This window comes from Phyllobates terribilis, unplaced genomic scaffold (genome assembly GCF_046119375.1).
Source record: "Phyllobates terribilis strain yellow unplaced genomic scaffold, ASM4611937v1 Scaffold_4__5_contigs__length_816908805, whole genome shotgun sequence".
Lineage (NCBI taxonomy): Eukaryota > Metazoa > Chordata > Amphibia > Anura > Dendrobatidae > Phyllobates > Phyllobates terribilis.
In genome coordinates this window covers 291,437,115-291,463,404 of record NW_027362764.1, presented here as the reverse complement: position 1 = coordinate 291,463,404, position 26,290 = coordinate 291,437,115, and the positions used below count along the sequence as shown (strand labels likewise).

The window sequence follows — 26,290 nt, the reverse complement described above, 5'->3', positions numbered from 1 at the left end:
CTGCTCACACTGCTATCTATCCTGTCTTTCTGATCTAATACTGGAGATACAGGGGTGCTTAGCTAAGAAGATGCTGCAGACACTAATGCCCACCCTGACATTCTGATCCCTTTACTGGAGATACCAGAGGTGATGAGGTACTAAGAGGCTGCTCACACTGCTGTCCACCCTGACATTCTGATCTCTGTACTGGAGATACCAGAGGTGAGGAGGTAAGATGATGCTGCTCACACTGCTGTCAACCCTGACATTCTGATCTAATACTGGAGACATCGTGTTGCTGAAGTCAGAAGATGCTGCTCACTCTGCTGTCCACCCTGTTTTATTGATCTAATACTGAAGACACTGGGGTGCTGAAGTCAGAAGATTCTGCTCACTCTGCTATCCACCCTGTCTTGCTGATCTAATACTGGAGATACCAGGAGTGATGAAGTAAGACGAGACTGCTAACATTGCTGACTACCTTGTCTTTCTACATGATGTGTGGCTACTGTTACCTGTAGATAGCTTGCCAATACACAGTATTCTTTATCAGTAGGTTATAGCAGTAGAGCTTCCTACTGCGCATGCTCTTAGGCACTTGTCCTAACAACGCGTTAGGACAAGTTTCTGTAAGTGTATCAAGCCTGCAGCAATTTTAAGATACAATCGAAATTACCACCCTAAATTTAAAAAAAAGTGTGATTTGTTAGTTTAAAGGTATTTAAGAATTTATTGATAATTTATATTTCTTTTGCTATATATTTTTTTCAGCTCCCGTCGAACCTTGTGAAAAGGTTTGTCTGGTTGCCAGATATTGATGACCTGTCCACAGGATAGGTCACCAATATCAGATCGGTGGGGACCGACACCCAGCAGCCACACAGATCAGCAGTTATAACGTGGTCAGGTGTAAACTCATTGGCCCCAATTCATTGTTGTTTTTCCACTGTACTGGAGTCATTTGCTTATTTTTTCATGGCTTTAGTGTTTGCACCTTATTCTCTACACGCTTTGTGCCACTTTTTAAGTTCACTTTCTTTTTTAAGTCTTTTTTATTTTTCCTGTACTACTTTGCTTATACAGATGTTTTAGACATATTCATGAAATGTGACTTTTACCCAACATCTCATTTATTTGGGCTCATCTCACTCTTCTCACTGCCTGGAGTAAGGTTTCTGGGGGAGTTTTCAATTTGGCACGTTTTTTTGAGTCTTTAAGGGATTTGTGACTTTTGGTGTTTGACCAGTTTTTGTAACTTTTTTAAGACCAAAATGAATAGCATTTTTTATTTTGCACCAAATTCATGAACCGTGTGTGCCATTTTAAAGAATTTGGTGCAAAAGAATGTCAGCAGATACCACAATACAAATAAAGTGAAGTGATAAATTGTGCCTATGAATCACAACTGGTCGTGGGGGCTCTGGGTGTCAGGTTCGATCTGATAGCTTTTCTTCAGGATAGGTATTCACTATCTGCCTATTGGACAAAACCTTTAAGGACTTATGTTAGTCGTTTCTAAAAGCTCAATGTCTCCCTATGGGACAGTAGGTCATAGGCAAATTTGCAAACATCACAAATAACTAGCAGATTTTTATTTCTATTGCAGTTGTTGACAATTTACCACAACCTTGTCTCATGTAGGGAATCATTTATGTCTCAATATGATTATGTTTCAATTTTACTTCAACTTGCCAACTAGCAGAAGGTGACTGTGTAGTCTTCACCTAAGCCGGGCTTCTTTCTTTGTCTGTACATTGAAAAAGGGGTTTAGCTTAGCTACTGAAATTAGAAGTCATCCGGCCCTGTCATCAAGCCAGGCCCTGTTGTACAGAGGCTAATGGAGGAAAGGGAACCTGGGCTAATTAGCACTAACGTAGTAAGTTATCTAACTTATTATTTAACCAGTTTATGCACACACTATTTTCCCCTGTTCATGACCAGGCACACCATGTCTGTTTTTCCCTTATTTTTAATGTCCTGTGCAGACCACAAAAGACTGCTAAAAAGATTTTAAAATGTGTTCCCCATTCCGTTGAAATTTTTTATTTATTGGACATAATTTTTTCCATTGGGGGATGGGTTGGAAACGGCGATTCCAACTGGCATTGTTTTTTCTTCTTTTTGTTTTTTTTCATCTGTTTTACTCACTGTGTTCCCCTTATGTTCTCATTTGGGAACACATTAATACATTTGTTTTAATGCTTCAGAAAGTCACGGCAGAATAGAACAAGGACCGCCCGGTCGTTTAAAGTCTATGGGCGGTCCTGAAGTAATTGAAGAACATTTAGCCAGAATTTGACTTAATTACAAAATACCTTTAATCTAAAATGTTAAACACCATAAAGCCTACTTAAATAAATTATTATGGACAACTATTTACCATTTTACATATACTGTGTATACAACCATTTTACATATACTGTGTATACAACCATTTTACATATACTGTGTATACAGCCATTTTACATACACTGTGTATACAACCATTTTACATATACTGTGTATACAGCCATTTTACATATACTGTGTATACAGCCATTTTACATATACTGTGTATACAGCCATTTTACATATACTGTGTATACAACCATTTTACATATACTGTGTATACAGCCATTTTACATATACTGTGTATACAGCCATTTTACATATACTGTGTATTTGTCATATACTTGCATACGGTTTGTTGTGTGTGACACTTGTGCAGAGAATTTCATGATTATGTCTGTGTTCTGCATTTCATCCTATATGTCTTTGAATACTTATGAATCTATTCCTTCTATTTGTGAAGCCATCGTCTCGCAATGCAACTTCTGCGGTTCCTGGAACCTTTACTCCACTGAGTGGATCATCGTCTCGCAGAGGCAGTGGAGATGCAAGTAATTTACTAGATCCAGATGCTTCTCTAAGTGAATTACGGGTAAGACATTACAAGAATATGCACCTTTCTGATCACACAGCTGTACGATTGCATAATTCTGAATCCAAAATGTATGTTCCATATAATTTTTATTAGCATGTAAGTTTTAGTAGCATTATTTCTGAAACCATAGCCATTGATTTATCTCAGCATGAATCCAAGCTGAACACTTGAAGGAAATGTACAAGTAGGTCTGGATTCATCAAGACAGCCATTTACATGCGCTAGTGTCATGCAGCTCTTAGTTAATTTGGCGCATCTTTTAACTGCCATGTGCCTCTTCAAGAAAAGTCTGCAAGTCAGGAGGAGCTGGCATACAGTTGTGTTGTACACCAATTTTGTGGTGCACTCTGTCTTGGCAGAACTCCATCCATTTTTAAAAACGTTGTCAAGTTGGCATAGCTGGCTAGGACTGGCGTAAAAACACCAAAAGTTGCAATTTTATTTCTACATTTCATGCAGTTTTACACCAGAAAGCTGTCATAACTGCATCATAAATCGACCCCTTCCTTCTTTGATATGATGTACAGTCATGTAATCTTTTGTTTCCTTCTTTTCAGATTTAAACACATTTGCCATTTTAATTCATTCTTGCCTCCACAGCTACTTTATTTTGTAAATATTTTTGCAGTTTGCTAGTATGGTTCATTGCCTGTCTTCTGCAGGATATCTATGATCTTAAGGACCAGATTCAAGATGTAGAAGGGAGATACATGCAGGGACTAAAAGATCTAAAGGTATCAGGGTTTCCAGTCCCTTCACAAAAGCATGCTTCTTGGACTGCAAAAATGGAGCACATTTCTTTCTGCTCCTTAACAGACTTGTCAGGGCTTAACTAATAACTTGTTATGAAGCAAAATGTCAAAGCATGTGCCATATGTAACTTACCACTTATGCAGAATGTATTATGCTTTGCACATTTTTTTTAAAATATATTGTATTATTTAAACAAATGAAGTAGATAGATGGGCAGTGGTGCCCACCGGTCTGGAGAAAGTTCCATTCAAGTCAATATTACCACTTCATCCCAACCCTCCCTTTTTCCTAAATTTTAAAGATTTAAGTAAAATCTGTGTACTATCTGAACAAGTTCCATTAAAGGGAGCCTGCCTGAACTAGTGGCTACATGAAACATGGGTAATCTCCCTCAGTGCCGACATTTGTGTTTTTCTCTGACATGCATTGGCATTTTAGGGAAAACATAGTGTCAATATGGATCCTTAATGTATTTTAATGTATACGTCTTTCTCTTAGCTACTCCCCAACCAGAACAGCTACAGGGACAGGTTTCTCTTTATATACAAAAATGTCATGTGAGATTTCATCAATTCAAAATCTAATTTGGTAATTTAGAGTACGTCCCCACGATCAGGAACTAGCAGCACTTTTGCAGTATTTTCGCTGCGTCCAAAACGCTGCATCCTAATGCCTCATTTGTTTTGTCAGTACATGCGGATCCACCGCTTGTAATGACATTCAGTCGGTCAAAATCTGTAGTGGAGACAGGCGTTTCCGCTACAAAAATTGACATGCTGCGACTCGTAAAGCCGCACCGCGGGTGAGTTTACGCAGCAGTCCGTAGCAGCAAAAATGGTAATCATTTTTTTAATGAAGACAATTGAGAAAATTGCTTATATTTCTATTTGAACAATAAAAAAAAAATCTGTGTCTTAAACCTTTAATCTATAAACAGAGCTAAATAACACAATCGTGACTGCTGGAAGGAGACGTTACTAAGTGGCACTCAATAATAAATTTGCACTAGTGGCTACAGGCAGCCAGAACTTTTTCATTAATACTGAATGTAATTCGGATAGGCCATCATTGTGTTGTGAGTAGGGTCTGACCTGAAAAGGTGTCTCCTATCAATGTTAATATCCGGATGTCTGTGTGAAGAAATTTAGGACATTTTTTAGCTCTTTCAGAAACAAGAAACATGACCAGTAAAAGCATAAAGTTAATTAATGCTGACTTTTCAAAGAATTAAGTATAAAAGCACCAATTATGCTTTATCATTAAACACAACCACATTAAACCCCGTAAAAAAATATCACATTTTAACTTTCAGATCTGTAGTAGTGTTGCTTTGCGTATAATCAATGGTCACATTTCTACAGAGGGCATTATCAATAGAAGAAATAAATAGCATGTCTGTAACACAGTTGTTCTTTGTTAGCTACACGTGTTTGTTAATATTTTGTGTGTTGTGTTTCTTTCACTAACAGTTGGTGTGTCACTTTAATGTGTCTTGAGATTCTTACTATTATTTGTAGACTTTTACTTTACAAGGTGGAAGATTGATCATTTAAAGGGGTTGTTACAGTTCAGATATTTATGGCGCACCCACGCTATATGCCATAAATTGTTGACAGGTGCGGCTGGCAGCACTAAGGCATGAATCTCTAGAACGGGTTCTCGTCTTGCCGACAGGAATTGAAGGATAGCGGCACATGCATGGTGCTGTCTATTCACTTTAGGAGCGTTCCAAATATTGCCAAGTATGCTTGCTCAGGTATGCCATAATTGTCTGGGATGGGATTACCCCTTTAAAAGGAACCTGTCGCAGTGTACATGATGTCCGATCTGAGGACACCATGGTATAGAGAAGGAGAAGCTGAGCAGAATGATGTATAGATTTGTGGGGAAAAAAATTGTATCTTGTATTTTATTAATTGAAAACCCTGTTAGTTGCATAGGAGTCCAGTGGGCGGTCCTACTCAGTGATTGACTATTGTCTCTGATAGTCTTCCCTATATGACTGCATGCAATCAGTGAGTAGGACCGCCCACTGGACTCATATGTATACAGTACTAGGGGGCTTTTAATGAATAAAATACAAGTTATGCAGAAACTGTTCCCATAACAATGTATATCACTCTGACTTCTCCCTCTCTGCTCTCCAGCCTGCAGGTCAGATCCCATTTTCAACATGACAGATTTCCTTTAGAGTCTTGCCACAGTAACAAAGTGTTAATGTAGTGAATAGTACTACTGAAAACCTTCTTTACATGGATTCCGTAAAGATGCTATAGGCCGCACTAATGATTATACCCGTAACTAAAATAATAACTTCCATGTAATGTTTAATATTAACCAGTGTCTTGCACAAAAAATATAAAAATACAGTTAGTTTTTCGGCTATTTCTAATAACAATTGCATGCCTCTTTGTTTAACTCTGTGTATGCCAGCACAACCCGTTTTTTGATGGATACTGTACAGAAAAGATTATGGCCGTCATCGTAACACTGAGCTTCATATTTCACTGTTAATAATGTTCATTGGTGCAGGACTCTTTAGCAGAAGTGGAGGAGAAATATAAGAAAGCTATGGTATCAAATGCTCAGCTTGATAATGAAAAAAGCAACCTTGTCTATCAAGTGGATACGTTGAAAGACGTCATTGAGGAGATGGAGGAGCAGATGGCAGAGTATCATAGAGAAAATGAAGACAAGTCCAGGGTAATTTTGTGTATATACTTATGTAATATATTTCACTGTATGACTATATGTTAAATCATGCCAGGAAAAAAACAGCTGGGCATTCCCTTGGCTAGTTTTTGCTTGATTCATAGGCAATTATCCTAGTACTTCTAAATAAATTACTTCCGAAATTGTGTTTTAATCATCTTCGGAGCAATGATCCGTGTCTGTAAGACAATCAGAAAGACCTGCCCTGCTCTCTACTTTGGAGAAGAGCTTGCAATCTGATAACCAAAGTGGCAGCGGCAGCCTGGTGTACATCACATTTTAACCACTATTTAACATATACACTGGAAAAACTCACAACATATACGTCCGATGAAGTGCAGTGACATTTCCAATTGTGTAGTTGTCCAGTGTGATCTGTTACCCAATCGGAACCATAATAATAAAAATATAAATTAAAGATGCACTCCCATCAAAGTTTGTATCCTCTTAATATATTTCAGTCATCATATTATATAGAAATCACCGAATCACTGAATATAAACAGTGTATATTACTGCATATGGCTTCACCGATTATACACCACTAAAAGATAACTTTATTGGGATTCATTAAAACCTATAAATACTGGAATATAAATGCACCCCAACATGATAGCACAAAAAGTGTTAAAACTATCAAGTAGTCAAAAGTAAAAGGGGGAATCGTCCTATATTAACAACTACTTTCGTTCTTACCTGCCTGCGGAGGTTGGCGCCCCGCTCCTTGTTGACTTGCCCTGGTTGTCCCTATCAGGCCCTATGCAGATGACAGAAAATAAAAGGAACTACAACTTGAAGATCTAAATAGATAACCTGTGCTCAACTCGAGCCACAAATTCAATGGCACTGTCCTTGGTACGTCAATGGTACACAATTTATTATCTTAATTTATATGAAACTACAGTCACACAGACTGTGAGGCCTGAACTTGATATACTGTCTCTATAAAAAAAACAAAAACATTTTTTTGCACATAAGTATGCTAACTGGACTGTATCAATTAGTTTATCATAAATACTGTTCCTGGAACAAGATGCATGGGCAACAGTATCATCACAGGTCATTAACAGCCAAATAACTGACCTACCACAGAATTGTACTACAAACGGTAGCTGAAGTCAACTTAAACCCATAATAACACAATGGATAAGACAGCAAGAACTCACAAAATGCTATTCTGTCAATAATAGGCAAACACTCACAAGCAGTATAAAGTGTGCTGTCAAAGACAGGCAAGCAATGTACATAGTATGTTTCACTCAATGCGTTTCTCCTTCAAAATAGTCATCAGGAGTACATACTGTGTAAGTTCATTTAAAATTGCATGTGAATGAGGTATGATAATTATCCCCATGTTAAAGTGCCTCATGCATGAAATGTATACAGTGTCCGGATAGGCAGAAGTCTGCTCAGTAGCACTTCATAAGGTTGTTCCCACCATGCTGCATGCCCATGCCACTGAGCAGACTTCTTTACTGCACGAGGCACTTTATCGAAAATCATGAATTATTCATATGCAATTTATTGAAGGATATTTTTTTCCAAATTAACTTACACATTATGTACTCCTGATGAACCTATTTCGAAGGAGAAACGCATCGAGTGAAACAAAAGGCAAAATGAGCAATTGTATGTAAAATGATGACTGCAAAATGGGCACAAATGAGTAGTTGTAAGTAATATGATGACTGCAATATATTAAGATGAAAATTTTGATGAGAGTGCTTCATTAAGAAAACTATGTGGTATGTATTTTTACTGTATATCTTTTATGCAATTAACTATCCATTCCTTACAGTAGAGAAAAAAAAAGGTATACTGGCCCAATCGAGACTAAGGATCGGATTAAATGGGGCAGAATGAATATGCTTGGTTTGGGGGGGGTGGGCAGATTTGTCAGCATACATGCCAAACTTGAAACAACAAAACAATTGAATCTTATTTGACTTGTATTTGTGTGTACCTTCTAGGAATTAGAAAGACAGAAGCACGCCTGCAGCATTCTCCAGCATAAGTTGGATGAACTGAAAGAAGGTATTCGCCAAAGAGATGAACTTATCGAGGTATGGATGACATCGGCTGTGCACTTGTAGCTCAAGTCTTACATTTATAGGTACCATGGACTTGTCTCCTTCTAGCCAAAGTCTTGCTATTGCTATAATTCACCTTTGCAAGATCTCTTGTTTGTATTTGTATTTCTCTCCTCCATTTGTTTCTTTCTCTTTTTCTCCTTTTAATCAAACTTTAGGAAAACCAGCATCAGCAGCAGAAAGTAGACTCTTTAACCAGAGAGGTGTATGATCTGCAGGAAACAGTTAACTGGAAAGATAAAAAGATTGCGGTAGGAAAAGCATACAGCTGTAGTAAATAGGAAGGCATTGCATGACGTGTCAGGAGCAGACCAACACTGGCATGCCAAGATAAAAGACATCAACATTATACTGGATATCTATGTGTTCCTTATAGTGTTCCTGTCATTTCTGTGTTTGTCCAAAACTGCACTGTGTGATTTATATCCTTTATTTTTAATCTCTCTATATATTTTACCCTACTTCTTGTCTTAAGGCCATACAGTTAAATGACATCATCCTGGCTGACCACACTAGGGGAGATCAGGAGCTTATAGAAGACACATTTTATCATACAGTTCAGTAGGACAGTGTGATACTTTTGTCTCTCCATAGATTTGACTTTCTTCCAACTGCTTATCAAAAAAGAAAAAAAAAGCTCTATACCCTTTAAAAAATATATTCTTAATCAGAACAGAATTTTTGAGCTGTTTAGATTTTTAAAATGGCCTTTCATTATATATTGAGAAAATGCATTTACAGCAATTCCAAATATATATCCATTACTTTAAGCACTCCTTTTACAAGTGGAAATGATTCAGCTAACAGGGGACCGCAGCTGCAGAAAACACGCTTCTTGTCACACTTTATCACACACAATGTAGCAAAACCATTAAAATTGCTAAACCTGCTCTGTAGCCCTCATTTGAGAGACAACATGCAATATTACAATTTATGCCAATGAAAAAGGCTGTGGTCGATAATAAAGTTTTTGGGAAATTAGGACTTTAAAGGGAACTGTCTTGTCATTTGTACTATCTAAACTGCCCCCAGTGCGTTGTTAGAGATGCAGTGTTCATCACTAACACACTTTTTTCATTAAAATCTGCACTGTAATCATGTTCAAAAAACACTTTACATAATTAAATCGTACCTGCTCGTTTAGTCATAGGGGTGAGATTCATTGCGTCCATTTGCCGCCCGTGCAATTTGAATTATGTTCCTGGTTTTGTGCAGTGTCATGTGCTTGCGCAGTGTGTATTGGGGAGCCGCGCTTGCGCAGTGTGTATTGGGGAGCCGTGCTTGCGCAGTGTGTATTGGGGAACCGAGCCTGCGCAGTGTGTATTGGGGAACCGAGCCTGCGCAGTGTGTATTGGGGAGCCGCGCTTGCGCAGTGTGCATTGGGGAGCCGCGCTTGCGCAGTGTGCATTGGGGAGCCGCGCTTGCGCAGTGTGCATTGGGGAGCCGCGCTTGCGCAGTGTGTATTGGGGAGCCGCGCTTGCGCAGTGTGCATTGGGGAGCCGCGCTTGCGCAGTGTGCATTGGGGAGCCGCGCTTGCGCAGTGTGCATTGGGGAGCCGCGCTTGCGCAGTGTGTATTGGGGAGCCGAGCCTGCGCAGTGTGTATTGGGGAGCCGTGCTTGGGCAGTGTGTATTGGGGAGCCGTGCTTGCGCAGTGTGTATTGGGGAGCCGCGCTTGCGCAGTGTGTATTGGGGAGCCGCGCTTGCGCAGTGTGTATTGGGGAGCCGCGCTTGCGCAGTGTGTATTGGGGAGCCGCGCTTGCGCAGTGTGCATTGGGGAGCCGCGCTTGCGCCGTGATGAGCAGCTCCCTGCGCAGTGAAGCTGTGTGTAGTCCCCAGATTCACTGACTGTGTGCGCATGCGCTGGAGCCGCTGCGCGTCAGTCTGTGAAGCTGGTAACTACACACAGCTTCACTACGCATGCGCTCCCCAAAACACACTGAAAGTGTGGGATTTTAACACTCATTAAAGTGACATCAAACCCGGAAACATAATTCAAAGGGCGTGGGTAACAACAAGCCTGACTAAACACAATAAAGGGCACCCCTATGACTAAACGAGCAGATACGGTAAAAATATGTGTAAAGTGCTTTTTGCAAAGGATTACAGCTCCGATTTTAATGAAAAAAGCGTGTTAGTGATTCACATTGCGTCACTAATAACAACCTGGGGACAGTTTAGATGCTTGCAATGACGTGACAGGTTCCCTTTAAATGAGAGCGTTGGACTGGACATAAGGGAACGGTCACCGTATATCATCTTCTAAAAACTATTTTTTTCTAATTTGCCTTTACTAATGAGTGTAAGGCAAACCTTAGGTGCATCTCTGCTCCCCACGTAAAAGCTATGCTTTGGTACTTGCATCATAATTTTAAGTTTATGTTCTGTACATATTTCATTCATATTTAATCGTCCCCTGGGCAAGGCGCCCATTTCTCTATTCATGTTTTTGGAAGACTGAATATACCACCTGTGCCCTTGGCTTAGTTTCACTAATTTCACCAAGGCACACACCGAGCAATCTAACCTAGTTGGTTCATTGTGACATTTAGCTTAAGCTGATATGTGCTCATCAAATGTAAAGACTACTGATTAGTTAGTGATTTGGCTTGTTCCCAGCATGCTGTGTGCATGTCCATATCGTTACCGTGTGTGCTGTGATCCAGTGTATACTTAACTAATAATCTGTTTTGCAGTGACTATGGCATATCGTGCATGTCAGATTTGCAAGTCTTATGGGATTGTCTTACAGTTTTGATGGTTAGACCTCATTGAATTTATATCTGTTTGTTAGGCTGCTGTTCAGGAACAGTTCTCCAAATGAAGGGACTGCTCCATTCACTCCGTTTATAGAAAATGTTGGTTTCTTGTGAACCTTGGGTCACAAATAGTTTTTCCGATCATAATTTAGGGTAACATTTACATGCCGGTTTGGGTTAATATTATGTTTCCAATACTTGGAGACATGCTGATTCCTCGCTTGCATTACAATACTAATGGTTGGCATAACTAGTGTGGGTTCATTTGTTATTTACTGCATCTTCTATGGGAGTCCATGCATAACTGATAGCAATTTATGAAAGGTTGTTCTTCTCCTTTGCTCTTTCAACTGAAGATGCTGACACTTGGGCTTCATTCAGACTGCAGTTTTTCTCTCATACTAGAAACACAGACTGGTTATTTTAGTGTCATCAGTTTTCTCCACCTTTTCCTTTCTGACAGTCCGTGACAATAAGACCCGGACTTTTTTCACAGACCCATTGACTTACTTGTATTACCAATTTTCATTAGACCCTCGACTCTGTCCGTGAAAAATCACGGATGTGTGAATGGCCCCATAGACTATCACAGGTATGTGTGCTATCCATGAATATCACTGATAGCACTAATATGCAAAGTTTGGACGTCTGAATGAGGCCTTGAGGTTATATAGTCATGCTGTGCTTGTTTTCACGCACCGCTATACAGCCATATCAGTGGATACGCTGGATACATTGAAGTCTAATTAACAGTCCATAGATATCTATGTGGGACCACGCAGTTGGGCATAAAAAACAGCAACTATACAGCTGCAGTGCTCAAAATCTTAGCTCTGGGACCAAATTATGCAGAGAGTTTGCATTTTAAACAATTAAATGATGATGGAGAGCAGGGTATAATTCTGTCTCATCCTTAGTATGCTGTCTCTGTGTGTGTGCATGTTTCCCTATTCTCTCCACGTTTATTTCACTCTACTTCTCTTTTCTTCCTGCTGCTCTCCTTACTTTTCCTGTTTTGCTGGTTAATTGCTTGCATACAGGCGCTAGAGAGACAGAAAGAGTACTTTGACTGCATTAGAAATGAGCGGGATGAGCTCAGAGATGAGCTGGCTGATGTGAAAGGAAAAATGAAGATAGGAGAGGTACAGTATGTTAGTCATTACATGTTTCTCTTTGACAATAGCCATGACGGTGCAGTTTTATATTCCTCTTTTACTACAAGAATATTGTTGTATGTAACTTTTTTTTGCCTTAGATGAATGCAAATTAATCTTAAATTCATACACTTATGTAAAAATGTGCTAATTGTGTTTTACCATCTTAAAAGGGTTGTGTACTTTCAAGAAATCGGGCTCCAAACTCTTTAAAATAGCTAAAATTACAAAATCTGAAGGTACTCGTCCTTACGGAGTCCTGTGCTGGCTCCTCGCCACCACTCAGATATCAATATTATGCAGTGCGGATGTCACTGATCTAGCCCATCACTGAGCTTAGCAGCTCCTACCATCATCCTCAACACAGCGGCTGAGCTCAGTGCTTGCCTGGAGCGGCTGGGCTCAGTGCTTGCCTGGAGCGGCTGGGCTCAGTGCTTGCCTGGAGCGGCTGGGCTCAGTGCTTGCCTGGAGCGGCTGGGCTCAGTGCTTGCCTGGAGCGGCTGGGCTCAGTGCTTGCCTGGAGCGGCTGGGTTCAGTGCTTGCCTGGAGCGGCTGGGCTCAGTGCTTGCCTGGAGCGGCTGGGCTCAGTGCTTGCCTGGAGCGGCTGGGCTCAGTGCTTGCCTGGAGTGGCTGGGCTCAGTGCTTGCCTGGAGCGGCTGGACTCAGTGCTTGCCTGGAGCGGCTGGGCTCAGTGCTTGCCTGGAGCGGCTGGGCTCAGTGCTTGCCTGGAGCGGCTGGGCTCAGTGCTTGCCTGGAGCGGCTGGGCTCAGTGCTTGCTTGGAGCGGCTGGGCTCAGTGCTTGCCTGGAGCGGCTGGGCTCAGTGCTTGGCTCAGTGCTTGCCTGGAGCTGCTGGGCTCAGTGCTTGCCTGGAGCGGTGATTCGTGGTGTTGATGTGATGTCGCCACTGCAACCATATAGATATTAATTTGATGCAAATCACACCAGCCATCGCCTTCAGGCAGATAAATATGGGTCACTCTAAATATAAGCACTTTCAATCATCCCAATAATAGAGCACTGCATGTTGAAATCAAATTTAGCATAGAAGGGATACATTGTTGTATTTCATTTCAGTGTTGAACAACTCCTGGATATTGTATGGAGTCATTAGGCCTTCAGTCTGGGTCAACCAGATGTCTTCATTTTAAACAGGTCTCTGTCTCAAGACACAATTGACTTTGAGCCAGAGAGATTTACAGTAGTTCTCAGTACGTTACTATCGTATTAATCTGATTTACAAAAATGGAAACGTCTTTAAAAGCTGTAGTGTGATACCTTTACAGACTATATGCTGAAACCTCTGTCCAATATCTATTTGTCCTCTATTTGTGTCAGTATTTTTCTTTTGTCTGACTTGCTTCAGTCACGCATTTTTGTTTCATTTTTCTTTTCAGAAACACGGTATGGTTATTATTCCAGATAGTACTCCTAATGGTGACATCAACCATGAGCCAGTGGTTGGGCAAATAACTGTTGTATCCCATGAAGCTGCACAAGTTCTGGAATCGGCTGGAGAAGGTCCTCTTGGTAAATGGAAACTATATTGGTTGTACATTGCATAAAGATTAAGGGAGTCCCCAGCCAATTGTGACACTGTATGGGACGTAGGAATATGATATTTCTATTTTTTAATATGCAAACCAGGTTTTCCATTAGGTGGAGCAATTAGTAATTTTTTAATTACATATTTTGCTTCATTTTTTAAAGTCTCTTGACCTTTAAAGGAGGACCTATAAGATAATATTGCATTCACCACAACATAACAGTGCTGAGACACCAATTCTTGCCACTCTGCGTTGTCCAATAACTCTTATGCTTCTTTAAAATGCATTTGATCCCCGCATAAAATCAGCATCCGCTTCACTTAGCCCTCCTTGGAATAAATCAGACATCCTTAGTAAGTGAGAGAGCTAGTGCTGACATCACTGTAATGGTGCCGGCACCAGAGAGGGGTATAGCTGTTTATTATTTTACTTGTGGGAAACATAGTGATGGAGAAGGGGTTGTCCCGAGTAGTGGAAAACCCCTTTCATGTTAAATGTACTCTAGTTTATTCTTCTAGGAAGCCATTTACTATCTGCTGATAAATGCAACACTAAAAGCCTCATTGAGCTATATTCTGATCAAGCTGTCATACAGCATTAATCTAGATGGTACTGCAGATTTTAATAAGTTTCTATTCTTTATGTAGACAAACTACAATTTCTCATTTGTTTGTATGTGTATATGCAATATTTCAAATTGGTAAATAGGAAATCTATGTTCTTCACAGTACATACATACATTCATATGAGCAAAATATCCTGATATGCGGTGCACCTGTATCACTGGATTATGTAAGGCAGCAAAGAGCCATAAACATATAAATCTACACAAATAGTCAAACATATCAGATATTATTAGGTTTAAAAATGTGTGTGCACAAAAACTAGTAGAGATAATGGGGTGGGGAGGGAGGGAATAGGAGGAATGCCAAAAAATGAAAGCAGTTCTGCAGGTTTTTGGGTTAGTTTTTATGGCATTCACAGCATGGTAAAAGTAACTTGTAATTTATTCTGCAGGTCAGCACAGTTAAGCCAATGCAAAATGTGTATAGTTTTTATATACATTTTATTATGTTTGCACAATTGAGATGCTTTAAAAAATATATATAGATAATATTTTTTTGTCTCCATTTTCCAAAAGCTATAGTTTTTAAATGAGCCTTATTAGCTGATTAATGGTGCCCAAAGCTGCTGGCAGCATGAATCAGAGCCTGATTGTACGATTGTTGGAGTCGGACTAGCCTCGCTTCCTGGCCAGATTTTATGAAGTATATTTTTTCTGAAATAAAAGTGTAGATAGCTGCAGTCATGCAGTCAGTCGTGCAGATGGGGCTGTGAGATGTTGACTTTTTTATCAGTTTCATTTAGAGGTAAATACAAGTTTTTGATCCCATTTTAGTCACTGTTCGGTGGAGCTGATGGGGTGACAGATGGAGCCCCCACCGTCCATTTAACCACTTAAATGTTAATTTCTCTATTGACATCAGATTCTAAGGGGTTAATCTGTCAGGATTGCAGATGGATTTGACCCTGGCAGCTGCAGCCTGAGAGGAGCTACATGTTACTGCCTCCTCCTGCCATTGAGCAGTGCACCAGTGACCTCAGCCTAATGAAAACGTACGTCATGCAGCAGGAGCTAGCTTCCGACCATGGCATGCACACATCCCCGTAGGTCAGGAATGGGTTAATGGTAGCGCTGTGCTTCACACTTCTTTAAGAATAACTTTATGCACCTACAGTCATGGCCAAAAGTATTGAGAATGAGACAAATAGTAATTTTTCCAAAGTTTACTGCTTCATTTTTTGTAATGGCATTTTGCATATACTCCTGAATGTCAAAGAGTGATCAGCTTAACAACAATTACTGTACTTGCAAAGTCAATATTTGCCCAGAAAATGAACTTTAACCCCCAAAACACATTTCAACATCATTGCAGTCCTGCCTTAAAAGGAGCAGCTAACATCGTTTTAGTGATTGATCGCCAGCCCTGTCCTCATCAACACCCACACCTGTGTTAATGGATCAATCAGTCATGATTAAGTAAGAATGACATCACTGGACACTTTAAAAGGAGGCTGGTACCTTGGTATCATTGTTTCTCTTCAGTTAACCATGGTTATCTCTAAAGAAACACGTGCAGCCATCATTGCACTGCACAAAAATGGCCTAACAGGGAAGAGTATCACAGCTACAAAGATTGCACCTCAGTCAACAATCTATCGCATCATCAAGAACTTCAAGGAGAGAGCTTCCATTGTTGTCAAAAAGGCTCCAGGGCGCCCAAGAAAGACCAGCAAGCGCCAGGACCGTATCTTAAAACTGTTTCAGCTGTGGGATCGGACTACCAGCAGTGCCGAGCTTGCTCAGGAATGGCAGCAGGCTGGTGTGAGTGCTTCTGCACGCACTGTGAGGCGGAGACTCTTTGAGCAAGCACTGGTTTCAAGGAGGGCAGCAAAGAAGCCACTTCTCTCCAGAAAAAACATCAGGGACCGACTGATATTCTGCAAAAGGTACAGGGAGTGGACTGCTGAGGACTGGGGCAAAGTCATTTTCTCTGATGAATCCCCTTTTCGATTGTTTGGGACATCTGGAAAACAGCTTATTCGGAGAAGAAAAGGTTAGCGCTACCACCAGTCTTGTCTCATGCCAACTGTAAAGCATCCTGAAACCATTCATGTGTGGGGTTGCTTCTCAGCCAAGGGAATCGGCTCACTCACAGTCTTGCCTAAAAACACAGCCATGAATAAAGAATGGTACCAGAATGTCCTCCAAGAGCAACTTCTCCCAACCGTCCAAGAGCAGTTTGGCGCCCAACAATGCCTTTTCCAGCATGATGAAGCACCTTGCCATAAAGCAAAGGTGATAACTAAATGGCTCATGGAACAAAACATAGAGATTTTGGGTCCATGGCCTGGAAACTCCCCAGATCTTAATCCCATTGAGAACTTGTGGTCAATCATCAAGAGACGGGTGGACAAACAAAAACCAACAAATTCTGGCAAAATGCAAGCATTGATTATGCAAGAATGGACTGCTATCAGTCAGGATTTGGTCCAAAAGTTGATTGAGAGCATGCCAGGGAGAATTACAGAGGTCTTGAAGAAGAAGGGGCAACACTGCAAATATTGACTTGCTGCATTAACTCATTCTAACTGTCAATATAACCTATTGGTACTCATAATATGATTGCAATTATATTTCTGTATGTGATATAAACATCAGACAAACACTAATAAAAACCAGAGGCCAGCAGATCATGTGAAAATATAATTTTGGTGTCATTCTCAAAACTTTTGGCCATGACTGTACAGCTTTCCATCATATTATTTTGTAGTAGATAACTTTAGTAATGGAAATGGCTTTATTTCAGATGTTAGGCTACGGAAACTGGCAGAGGAGAAGGATGAGCTTGTATCACAGGTAAAATGGCACTGCCTTTATTTAGGAGTCATTTCTGATTCAGATAAGTAAGAAGTGAGCTGACCTCTCTTATTTTACAGATAAGGAAGTTAAAGCTGCAACTTGATGAAGAGCGCCATAAGAATGTTAGAAATGACACCCTGACGGACTCAACTGGACTGGAAAATGGTTCTGATCTACAGCTAATAGAAATGCAGAGTAAGTGTTTATGTAAAACGCACGTACAATATATTTTCTATGTATTAGACTCTGTGCACACAGTCAGTATACCTCAGGAGTAGTGTTGAGCGAGTATGTTCTATTAACCTTTCGCCGACTATGCTCGGGCCGAGCTCCGAGTATTTATAGCTGCTCGGTGATATGGTTGAATCACTCTCGTGTGCATGATTTGCGACTGACAGTTTTATTACATGTGAGGAATGTCTATTTCTTACACATTCCTCACATGTAATAAAACTGTCAAACAGTTGCAAATCACGATTCAACCATATCACCGAGCAGCTGTAAATACTCGGAGCTCGGCCCGAGCATACTCGGACAGAACATACTCGCTCAACCCTACTCGGGAGCATTTCCTGCCATGTACCTATGACAGCAGATTTCAACAGATGCATTGTACTTTAAAAAGAAAATGCAGTGTACTGTTTTTTTTGGGCTGTGATTCACTGTATAGGGAAACACTGTCTATACTTTCCTGCACAGTATTTCAGTGCAGTAGATGAAAGTTATTGCCTGTGCATGATACCTTAACAGCTAAAAAGAACAATCTATTACTGGATGATGCACTGCCAGGAACAATGATCATCTGGGCAAGCAAAAAGATCATTTCACCTGACAAATGAGCATTTTACTCATTCATCCAGTGATCATCAACTAATTATCGTGAAATGAGATTTTTTTGGAATCATGCAGTGTAAATGGACCTTAAGACAAAAGGAACAGGCAGAGAGGAGTAATGTCGTGACATAGCCCTCCTGCCAGCGGCATCAGAGAGTAGTCACTTGTCCTCCTTCTGTGAGATCACTACAAACAGCCCGCACCTACCAGCAGAGGAGGCATTTGGTCGGGCACAGGCAATTAACCAGGATACAGCAGAGTCGCGATTATAGGTTTATTTCTGCACAGCAACATTTTTTAAAACGCATCTAATTGGGAAAATGCTTTATTTTCCATTACCTATCACTTTTGTTCTTGGAACAACTTTAAGGCATCTCATAAATGAACCAATTAGTTGATTATCAGATGTTAACAGATAAGCATTGGAGACTAATTCTGTATATAGTAACTAATACAATGTAAGCTCACTATTAATGTTTTTGCAATGTTAAGATTTTTCCTTTTTTAGTTGAAGTAAAGCTTGTGAAGAGAATATGTTCTTTTACTGGTTGACACTTCTGCTAATGAGCCTGTTTTGTATATAGGGGATGCCAATAGACAAATTAGTGAATACAAGTTTAAACTTTCAAAAGCGGAACAAGATATTACCACATTAGAACAGAATGTAAGTACTTGTTGTTGGCGTTTTCTTGTTGCTTACTCTCGCACAGTTGTGTAAAGCAGTTTACATTCTGTATTTAATGGAAACATGAATCTGTCTTGTACTGTTTCTGCTTCCTGATGTTTCCTGGATGTGTCTAGTGCTGACTGTTACACAGATGCTGTTTATAGAAAATACAGTTTGGCAGAATTCAGTATGTGTGTAAATAATAGGGTCAGACCGCTCCATATAAGTCCTGTGTATCTAGCTGCTAATGACAAATGGATGGGAAGAAGCATCCTCTGAGTGGGTGTACACACTGGGCACCGGCTGTGTTATATAGCTGACACCCACATAAATCTGCTGTAATCACAGGGAGCTCAAATTCATTACTAGTTGTTCTCCTTGTTGCTGTGATCAATAGTAATCGCAGCATGTAAGCAATTAGACAAAGGGATGCATGGTGCTGATGGTGTGTCATACCAGCCTGAGGCCTAGTAAGGCGCCCATGTCTGCAATGTTGGCACTCTTGCCTGTGGCATGGCTTAATCGACGATCTCTAAATCAAAAAACATTTACAAGAAAAATATATTTGGTATAGCTGTAACCATATCAGTCTGACACATTAAAATATTACTTAATTTGCCCTGCTTGGTGAAGCCCAGAAGAATAGTGAATAAATATAAACTCCAGAATTGCTGTAGTTATATTTATCAGAATATGGTAGCATAAACCAACTTATTTAACTTTTTTTTTTATTTTTTAAAAGTAGTAACACAAAAAAGCATAGAAATGCATCATAGCTATAAGGCTATGTGCACACGATGCAGAAATGCTCAGGATTTTTCCTGAGCGTTTCTGCATCTCCCTGGCAGAAAAAACACATGCGGATTGTACATGTGGATTGTACATGAGGATTGTACATGCGGATTGTACATGCGTTTTTCCTGCCAGGGACGTGCGGATGTGAAGCGTTCTTCACATGCATTTCCGCATGCGGGTTGACATTCGATTTTAGCATCACTTGGAAAGTGCTTGACAACTTGGTCACACTATATAAATCCATGCAAACGGCCTGGATTTATATAGTGTAATGGAAAGAATGGTTAAAAATAAATAAATAAATCTATACTTACCTTCTGATGGCCCCCGGAGTCTTGTCTTGCTTCGCTCCGTCCTGGCTTTCCGGCAGCTCGCGGTACACTGCACTGAAGGACCTGCCGTCACATGACTAAATGACGTCAGCACAGGTCCTTCAGCCCAGCGCGAGCTGCCGGCAACGGGGGCGGACAAGGAGACCGGGGGCCATCAGAAGGTAAATATGGTACTTATTTTTTTATTTTATTCTTTTTTTCACAGGTTCTATGGTACCCGGGTCCGGAGGAGAGTCTCCTGTCCTCCAGACCCGGGTACCATCCGCACATTTAAACGCTTGGATTTTTTAAGCGTTTCTGCAGCGTTTTTGCCGCTGCGGAAACGCTTAAAAAACGCATCGTGGGCACACCGCCTAAGGCTGTGTGCAAATGTTGCCGATTTGCCATGCTGATTGGCTAGCAAAACCTGATGCCAGCAAAGTGAATGAGAAACCTGAAGTGTCATGCACACATTGAGTACTTGACTTGCAGATTTGATGCAGAAAATAATCTACAGCATGTCATTTCTCTATGCTTTTTTGCCTGCATTTTTCACCCATTGACTGCACTGAAGAAAAGCAAACAAAACATGCAGCAAAAATGCAACGTTTTTGAAACTGCGTTTTCCTGCCAAGAGATGCAGAAATAGTGCAAAAATTTCTGCCCACAAAATACTCAACGTGTGCACATACCCTAAATGTACTGGTCCCTAAAATGACGTTTTCTCAGACGCTTCCTTGGGGAACACATGAACCATGGGTTATATGCTGCCAGTTGGAGGTTGACACTAAGGCTGTGTGCCCACGTAGCATTTTTCAAGCGTATATGCTGCGGAATTTCCGCAGCGTAAACGCTTGAAAAACGCATGTATATCCGCACCCCATGGTCCCCAATGGGATTCCGCAAGTTCTATGCACATGCTGCGTTCAAAAATCCGCAGCATGTCATTTAATTTTGCGTTTCCGCAAGCGGAATTGCCTTTGTCCAATGCATAAAAAACGCAAGGCAATTCCGCATGTGGAAAACGCGTGATAAACGCGCGAACAATGCGCGATAAACGCGTGCGGAATTCCGCATGCGTTTTTCCGGGAGAGGACTTGCAGAAATGAAGCAGAAATTTTCTGCTTCATAAGTGCAACGTGGGCACATAGCCTAAGACTACATCTCAGATAAAAAGCTGGCTCCTCCCCAACAAGCTACACCTCGGCAGCTGACACCCAACTATACGGTGTAGCTTAGTGTTGTCAGAGGCAGACATAGGTCTAAGCCTCAGATCTTTGCTGTTCATAGGTAGCAGTAAAACTGTTGGATGCTCAGTTTGGAAGGCTTTGGGCCTTTCTGATTAGGTTGGTCTGACTAGGATTAGGGAACAACGGTCTTGGACGTTTCTACCGTTACATTTAGAAAGCCTCTGTTTTCAGTGCTCTTATGACTTATCCCCATGGGATGAGGGATAACTTGCTGCTTGCTAGGCACTTCAGCGATCCCAAAAATGAAGAGCGCTGTACTCTGCTCTATCTGCCGATCCATTGAAAATGAATAATCAAAGCCAGACATGCACACCTTCGCTGCGTTCAAGAGGACCTGCAGAATATCCCTTAAGGCACAAAGGTGTTTATAATGTCATATAATTGTGAAACATTCTTACACACACTTCCCTTGCAGTTGTGGGCCATATGTACGTGTGTGTATGTATGTATATGTGTGTCTGTGTGTGTGTGTTTATATCTACATGTATCCTAAATCAATCTGTCACTTCTCTACAACTGGCGGTAAGCTGATGGTTTTTATGTTTAAATAGTTTTTACTTTTCTAATCCATATTTCCTAGGCTCTTAGGCTTGAAGGACAAGTGGTGAGATATAAATCGTCAGCAGAAAATGCTGAGAAAGTAGAAGATGAACTTAAAGCAGAAAAAAGAAGACTTCAGAGAGAGGTATAAAAATTTATGTCTGGAAATTGATAACAGCCACTTTTAGTAAATTCCATTCCAGGAGATGTTTTTAAAGAGTACCTATCACCAATCTGGGGCTACCCTTTTTTTAACAAAATGGTGGGCAGCCGCAGATTGATGATTTGTCTAAATATAGCCTAGTAACAAAACCCCTTAGAAGTGTTTCTAATGTCACCCGGAAGGGCCCAACTTCTAACCGGTCAGTAACGGCTTAAATAAGGTACGTGGCAGCACTGGATTAGTGGAATGACTGACAGCTCTATGTGCTGTGACCCCACAACTCTGAAGTTCGGGCCCAACTTTGCGGCAAAGTTGGGCCCTTTTGGGGTACATTGAACAGTTTTGAGGGTTTTGTTACTATATTTAGACAAACCACCAAACTACGGTTTCCCAGCTTTTTAAATTAAATAAGAAGGACAGCCCCCAGATTGTTAGGTAGTCTTTAACTTTACAGGTCACCCATATTGTCCATAATTTTTGCTATAAAAGAATAGCTATTACTGCTAAAGTCTTAATAGCTGTAGAGGAAAGCTTGGCAATATAAAGCACCAGAATAACTTTGGCTTTTTGTATGTGGTCAATGCATACCTTTTATGCCTATCTGGCTTTTTTATGCCTTGTTTGGCTATGATATTGATTAACTGCAAAGTAAATTTCTACATTTACCCAATATGTCACACATGTTGGCATAGATAAATGGGTGCACGGCTCTCCTGTTTGATGTGGGTGCACAAGCAAGGTTCCACCCCAAATTTAGGAAACAAAGTACTTGGCACTCCTTTTGTATGATGCAATCTTGTTGTTTTATTCTGAAAACAATCTATATAGAAAACAGAACGTTTCGGTCTCTGTATAGTCAGACCTTAGTCAGAAAGGGATTGCAAGGGGAAGAATAGAAGCAGAAAATGGCACTGGGACAGTACTAAAGCACCATACACTAGCGAGGATTCCCAGGAGCCTGAGAACTGTTCCACAGTCATTTTTAGCTTCTATTATTCCACTTACACTCAGTTTCTGATGAAGGGTCTGATTATACAGAGAGCGGAACATTGTTTTCTCATGGATTGCTTTCATGATAAAACACTAAGATTGTATCATACAAAAGGAGAGTGCCAAGTCCTTTATATTTCCACACATGTTGACATCACTCCTCAGAAGTTATTACTGCTTCTTGCAGCACTAAAGAATTTTGTTTGTGCGCCACATTGTATTTAATTGTAGCTGTTATACAATATTTTTTATATGTTATACACACTGCAAATGGCTGCCAATCAGGGTGTCCCAAGACCCCCACCGATTGTACAAAACACTACTCTGATGCACACTGCTCTTGCATGCAGCGCACAGCTCTTGTATTAAGCGCACACACAGCACAGTGTATAGGCTAAAAGTAAGTCTAGGGGGTTTGTTCAGTGTTCTGTGAGATGTAGTGTATGGACCATGGACTTACTATTGAGCTAGTACTCTGCTCTGTGCTCACACTGATTACAATATCTGCACACTTCAGAGCGGTATTTTGTGCGATTAGTGGTGGTCTCAGGACCCAGACCCCCACCAGTCGACAGCTATTTGCAACGTCTATAATATATTAAATATTTTGCAATAATTTCAGTTACACTAATGATTTGATTGCTTGAAATTACAAAACTTTCTTTTAATATGCATTTGATTTATTCAACAGCTTCGAACTACTCTGGACAAAATGGAAGAGATGGAGATGACAAATAGCCATTTAGTGAAAAGGTTAGAGAAGATGAAGGCCAACCGGAATGCACTTCTGTCCCAGCAGTAAGAGGAGACTACACAACAGCGTCATGCACTGCTCCACAATGCGCCTTCTCTTGGTCCTACTATAGACATTCTTCCTGGCACTCTCGGTGCATATTCTGGCAGTGCCTGCTGGTTTCTTGACAGCAAAGTGACTTGTCAGTCTTTAATTTATGAGAAGAGTGAAGAACTAGTATTAATACGCCTTGATGATTTCTCCTTTTCAGCAGACTGATTTGGATAGATCTGTGAGCTGAGGCGCAATACGCTGGATTCCTGTTTTTTCATAGGATATTATTTTCCCTCACGTTGTAATCAACTCTACTCACACTCATTACTTTTTGTGGTTTGCTGCTTACCTATGCTGGTGAACTGAAACTACTGCATGAAGAGGAATTTCTGCTATGAATAATGCCTATCCAATACTGTACTGATGCTGAACCGATTCCACCAGACCCCTTCCCTGGAGAAAGTAGCCATGGATTCATGAAGATGAATTTTGCTTGCCAAATACGTATATGAAATAGGAAATCTCGCAAGGAGCACCTTCTGCTGAGCAAGTGCCCAGATCAATTTTTAAGTGTCTCAAGATATCACTTGCAGAACTCGACAGCAGCGGGAAGGGGTTGTAATGCCAAGTGCCTTCCTCACCGTAGTTTCAATTAATTGCTGATCAAAGCTATCCAGTGGAATTATGCTAACATTCATTCTTAGGAACCTTACAGTTTTGGGGTGGGGGGAATTGTGCATTCATTAAACTTTATACATTTTGAACAAAATACTTTTTGTAAAAATATTTTAATTTGTATACAAATTGTATAACACCAGACAGGGACTGTATATTCTTTTATTGCATGGGTGATGGCATAACTGGTAATAGTATTTTAATGCGATTAATTGGCTAACTAAGAATCAGACCCATACAGTATGTCAGATGTATTTTATTGTACATTGAAAAATTAATAATCTGTTGCTCGAGTGTAGTGATGTTAATAGACTAAACAGATTGCCGGGGACCTATCAAATAGAGACTTTAATGGTAATGTTATTGTTAAAGTTTCTAAATTCATATTTATTTAGGATATAATACCAACAATTTATTTGCAGATGATAAAAAAAATGTTAAAGCATGACAAAAGGGCTAATTTATAACTGCAATTTTATTTTCAAAGAAAGACTATCACAAAAATGTACCCAATTAAAAATGTTCACTTCAAACCGGCCAGTTTACAGTAATCTGATGTTTGTTTCACATTCAGTGTGAAGAAATGATATTTCCAGTGTCTGACAGCAAAGTGTGTGTGTGTAATCTTTTCAGTGTTAAAGCTAACCTTCATGTTAAAAGATTTCCATTGGGCATGATGGGCCCGATTCATCAAGACCAGCGTTGTATACATCGGTCTTGATGAGGGGACGTACTGGAGTCAGACGCGCCTTCATGAATCAGGAGCATCAGACAAGTGGTGTACACTTCTGTGTGTGACTTTCCACAAATCCTACTTCAGCCTCTGCAGGTGTAAGAATTTGTGAGATAATGAACGCCACCGATCATCATGAATTTGATGAGTGGCAGTAGACACGCCCCAGCTTCGTCCCTTTCTGGGAGAAACTGGTGTGCAAATGCCAAAAGTCACAGAACTTTGGAGCAACTCAAAGTTGTGCCTAAATTGTGCAACTTTTCAAAGCTTTTAAGCTAGAATTGTGAATAATCGGGCTGGATTTATTTAAAGAATCACACAAGTTTTTGCAGCCTTGCTCCCACCTATCACACTTTTCACTTCATATATATAGTTAACTTAATTCCATTCACTTCAAATCCCTGTTTTCTTCTTTTCAGACTGCATCTTCAATTTCAGATATCATTTCACTCTGCTTCTTTTTCCTCTATGCTCTGCTTTATTTCTGGAAAAATTAGTATGGTGTGAGGTCCATAAGCAGTTTTAACATGTGGGACATGAGGGCAGCAAGACCATGCTTTTATACAAGTTTTATGTGAATGAACAGGAATCTCTTAAGGGGGATGTTCTAAACCAAAGGTGATTGTCATGCTAAATGTTTATAATCTAACCACTTTTCTAATTTACTTCATTTAAAAATTCCCCACCGTGTCCCTCTCTATTGTAACTTGCAGTCTGATTTTTTTTTTGTACTTGTGATGACGATGAGTATCCCAGCATGCACTGAGGATTGTCAAACGGGTGGTCATCAGGGGGCCGGAGCTGCAGTCACTGCTGAGACTACTGAAACCACCCTGAAACAAAGAGTTATCAGTGACATCCGTTTCAGGGGCTGGGCTATTCTCTGAGCATGTGCCAGTTGTCAATTCCGATGCATGCTCAATATGCCTTTCCTGCTCACTGCGCTATATTCTTTTGAATGCACACTGACATTGTGCTCCCTCACCAAGTCTAAAGAGGGATGAGCTGGCAAGAGAGCACACTGTCACTGAAAAGGAGGTCACCTCTCTGAAAACGCAACATCAACAGTGACATCTGTTTTGGAGGCTAGTCTGGTCTCTGTTCTTCCTGCTTGACGCCATCTCTTTTTTTTCAATGCGCACTGACATTGTGTTCTCTTACTAGTTCATCACTTCTCTTTAGACCAAGCAAGGGAGTCACTTTCTC

General features: G+C 40.5%; 1 protein-coding gene across 12 annotated transcripts in view; it reads left to right on the top strand.

Annotated features, from left to right (window-relative positions):
- LRRFIP2 (LRR binding FLII interacting protein 2) overlaps positions 1-24,488 on the top strand; it is a 148,390-nt gene extending 123,902 nt beyond the window's left edge. For 2 of the 12 annotated variants that reach the window (XM_073678300.1, XM_073678307.1), the window contains 12 exons: positions 2,774-2,902; positions 3,568-3,639; positions 6,191-6,361; positions 8,340-8,432; positions 8,618-8,710; positions 12,257-12,358; positions 13,766-13,898; positions 17,287-17,336; positions 17,417-17,534; positions 18,758-18,837; positions 21,777-21,881; positions 23,581-24,488. In XM_073678300.1, the coding sequence (XP_073534401.1) occupies positions 2,774-2,902; positions 3,568-3,639; positions 6,191-6,361; positions 8,340-8,432; positions 8,618-8,710; positions 12,257-12,358; positions 13,766-13,898; positions 17,287-17,336; positions 17,417-17,534; positions 18,758-18,837; positions 21,777-21,881; positions 23,581-23,691 (1,257 nt within the window). In that variant the 3' untranslated portion in view covers positions 23,692-24,488. The remainder of the gene's footprint in view (positions 1-2,773; positions 2,903-3,567; positions 3,640-6,190; positions 6,362-8,339; positions 8,433-8,617; positions 8,711-12,256; positions 12,359-13,765; positions 13,899-17,286; positions 17,337-17,416; positions 17,535-18,757; positions 18,838-21,776; positions 21,882-23,580) is intronic. The other 10 variants (XM_073678302.1, XM_073678309.1, XM_073678301.1 and 7 more) reach the window with 5 other exon arrangements.
- The last annotated feature ends 1,802 nt before the right edge of the window (positions 24,489-26,290 follow it).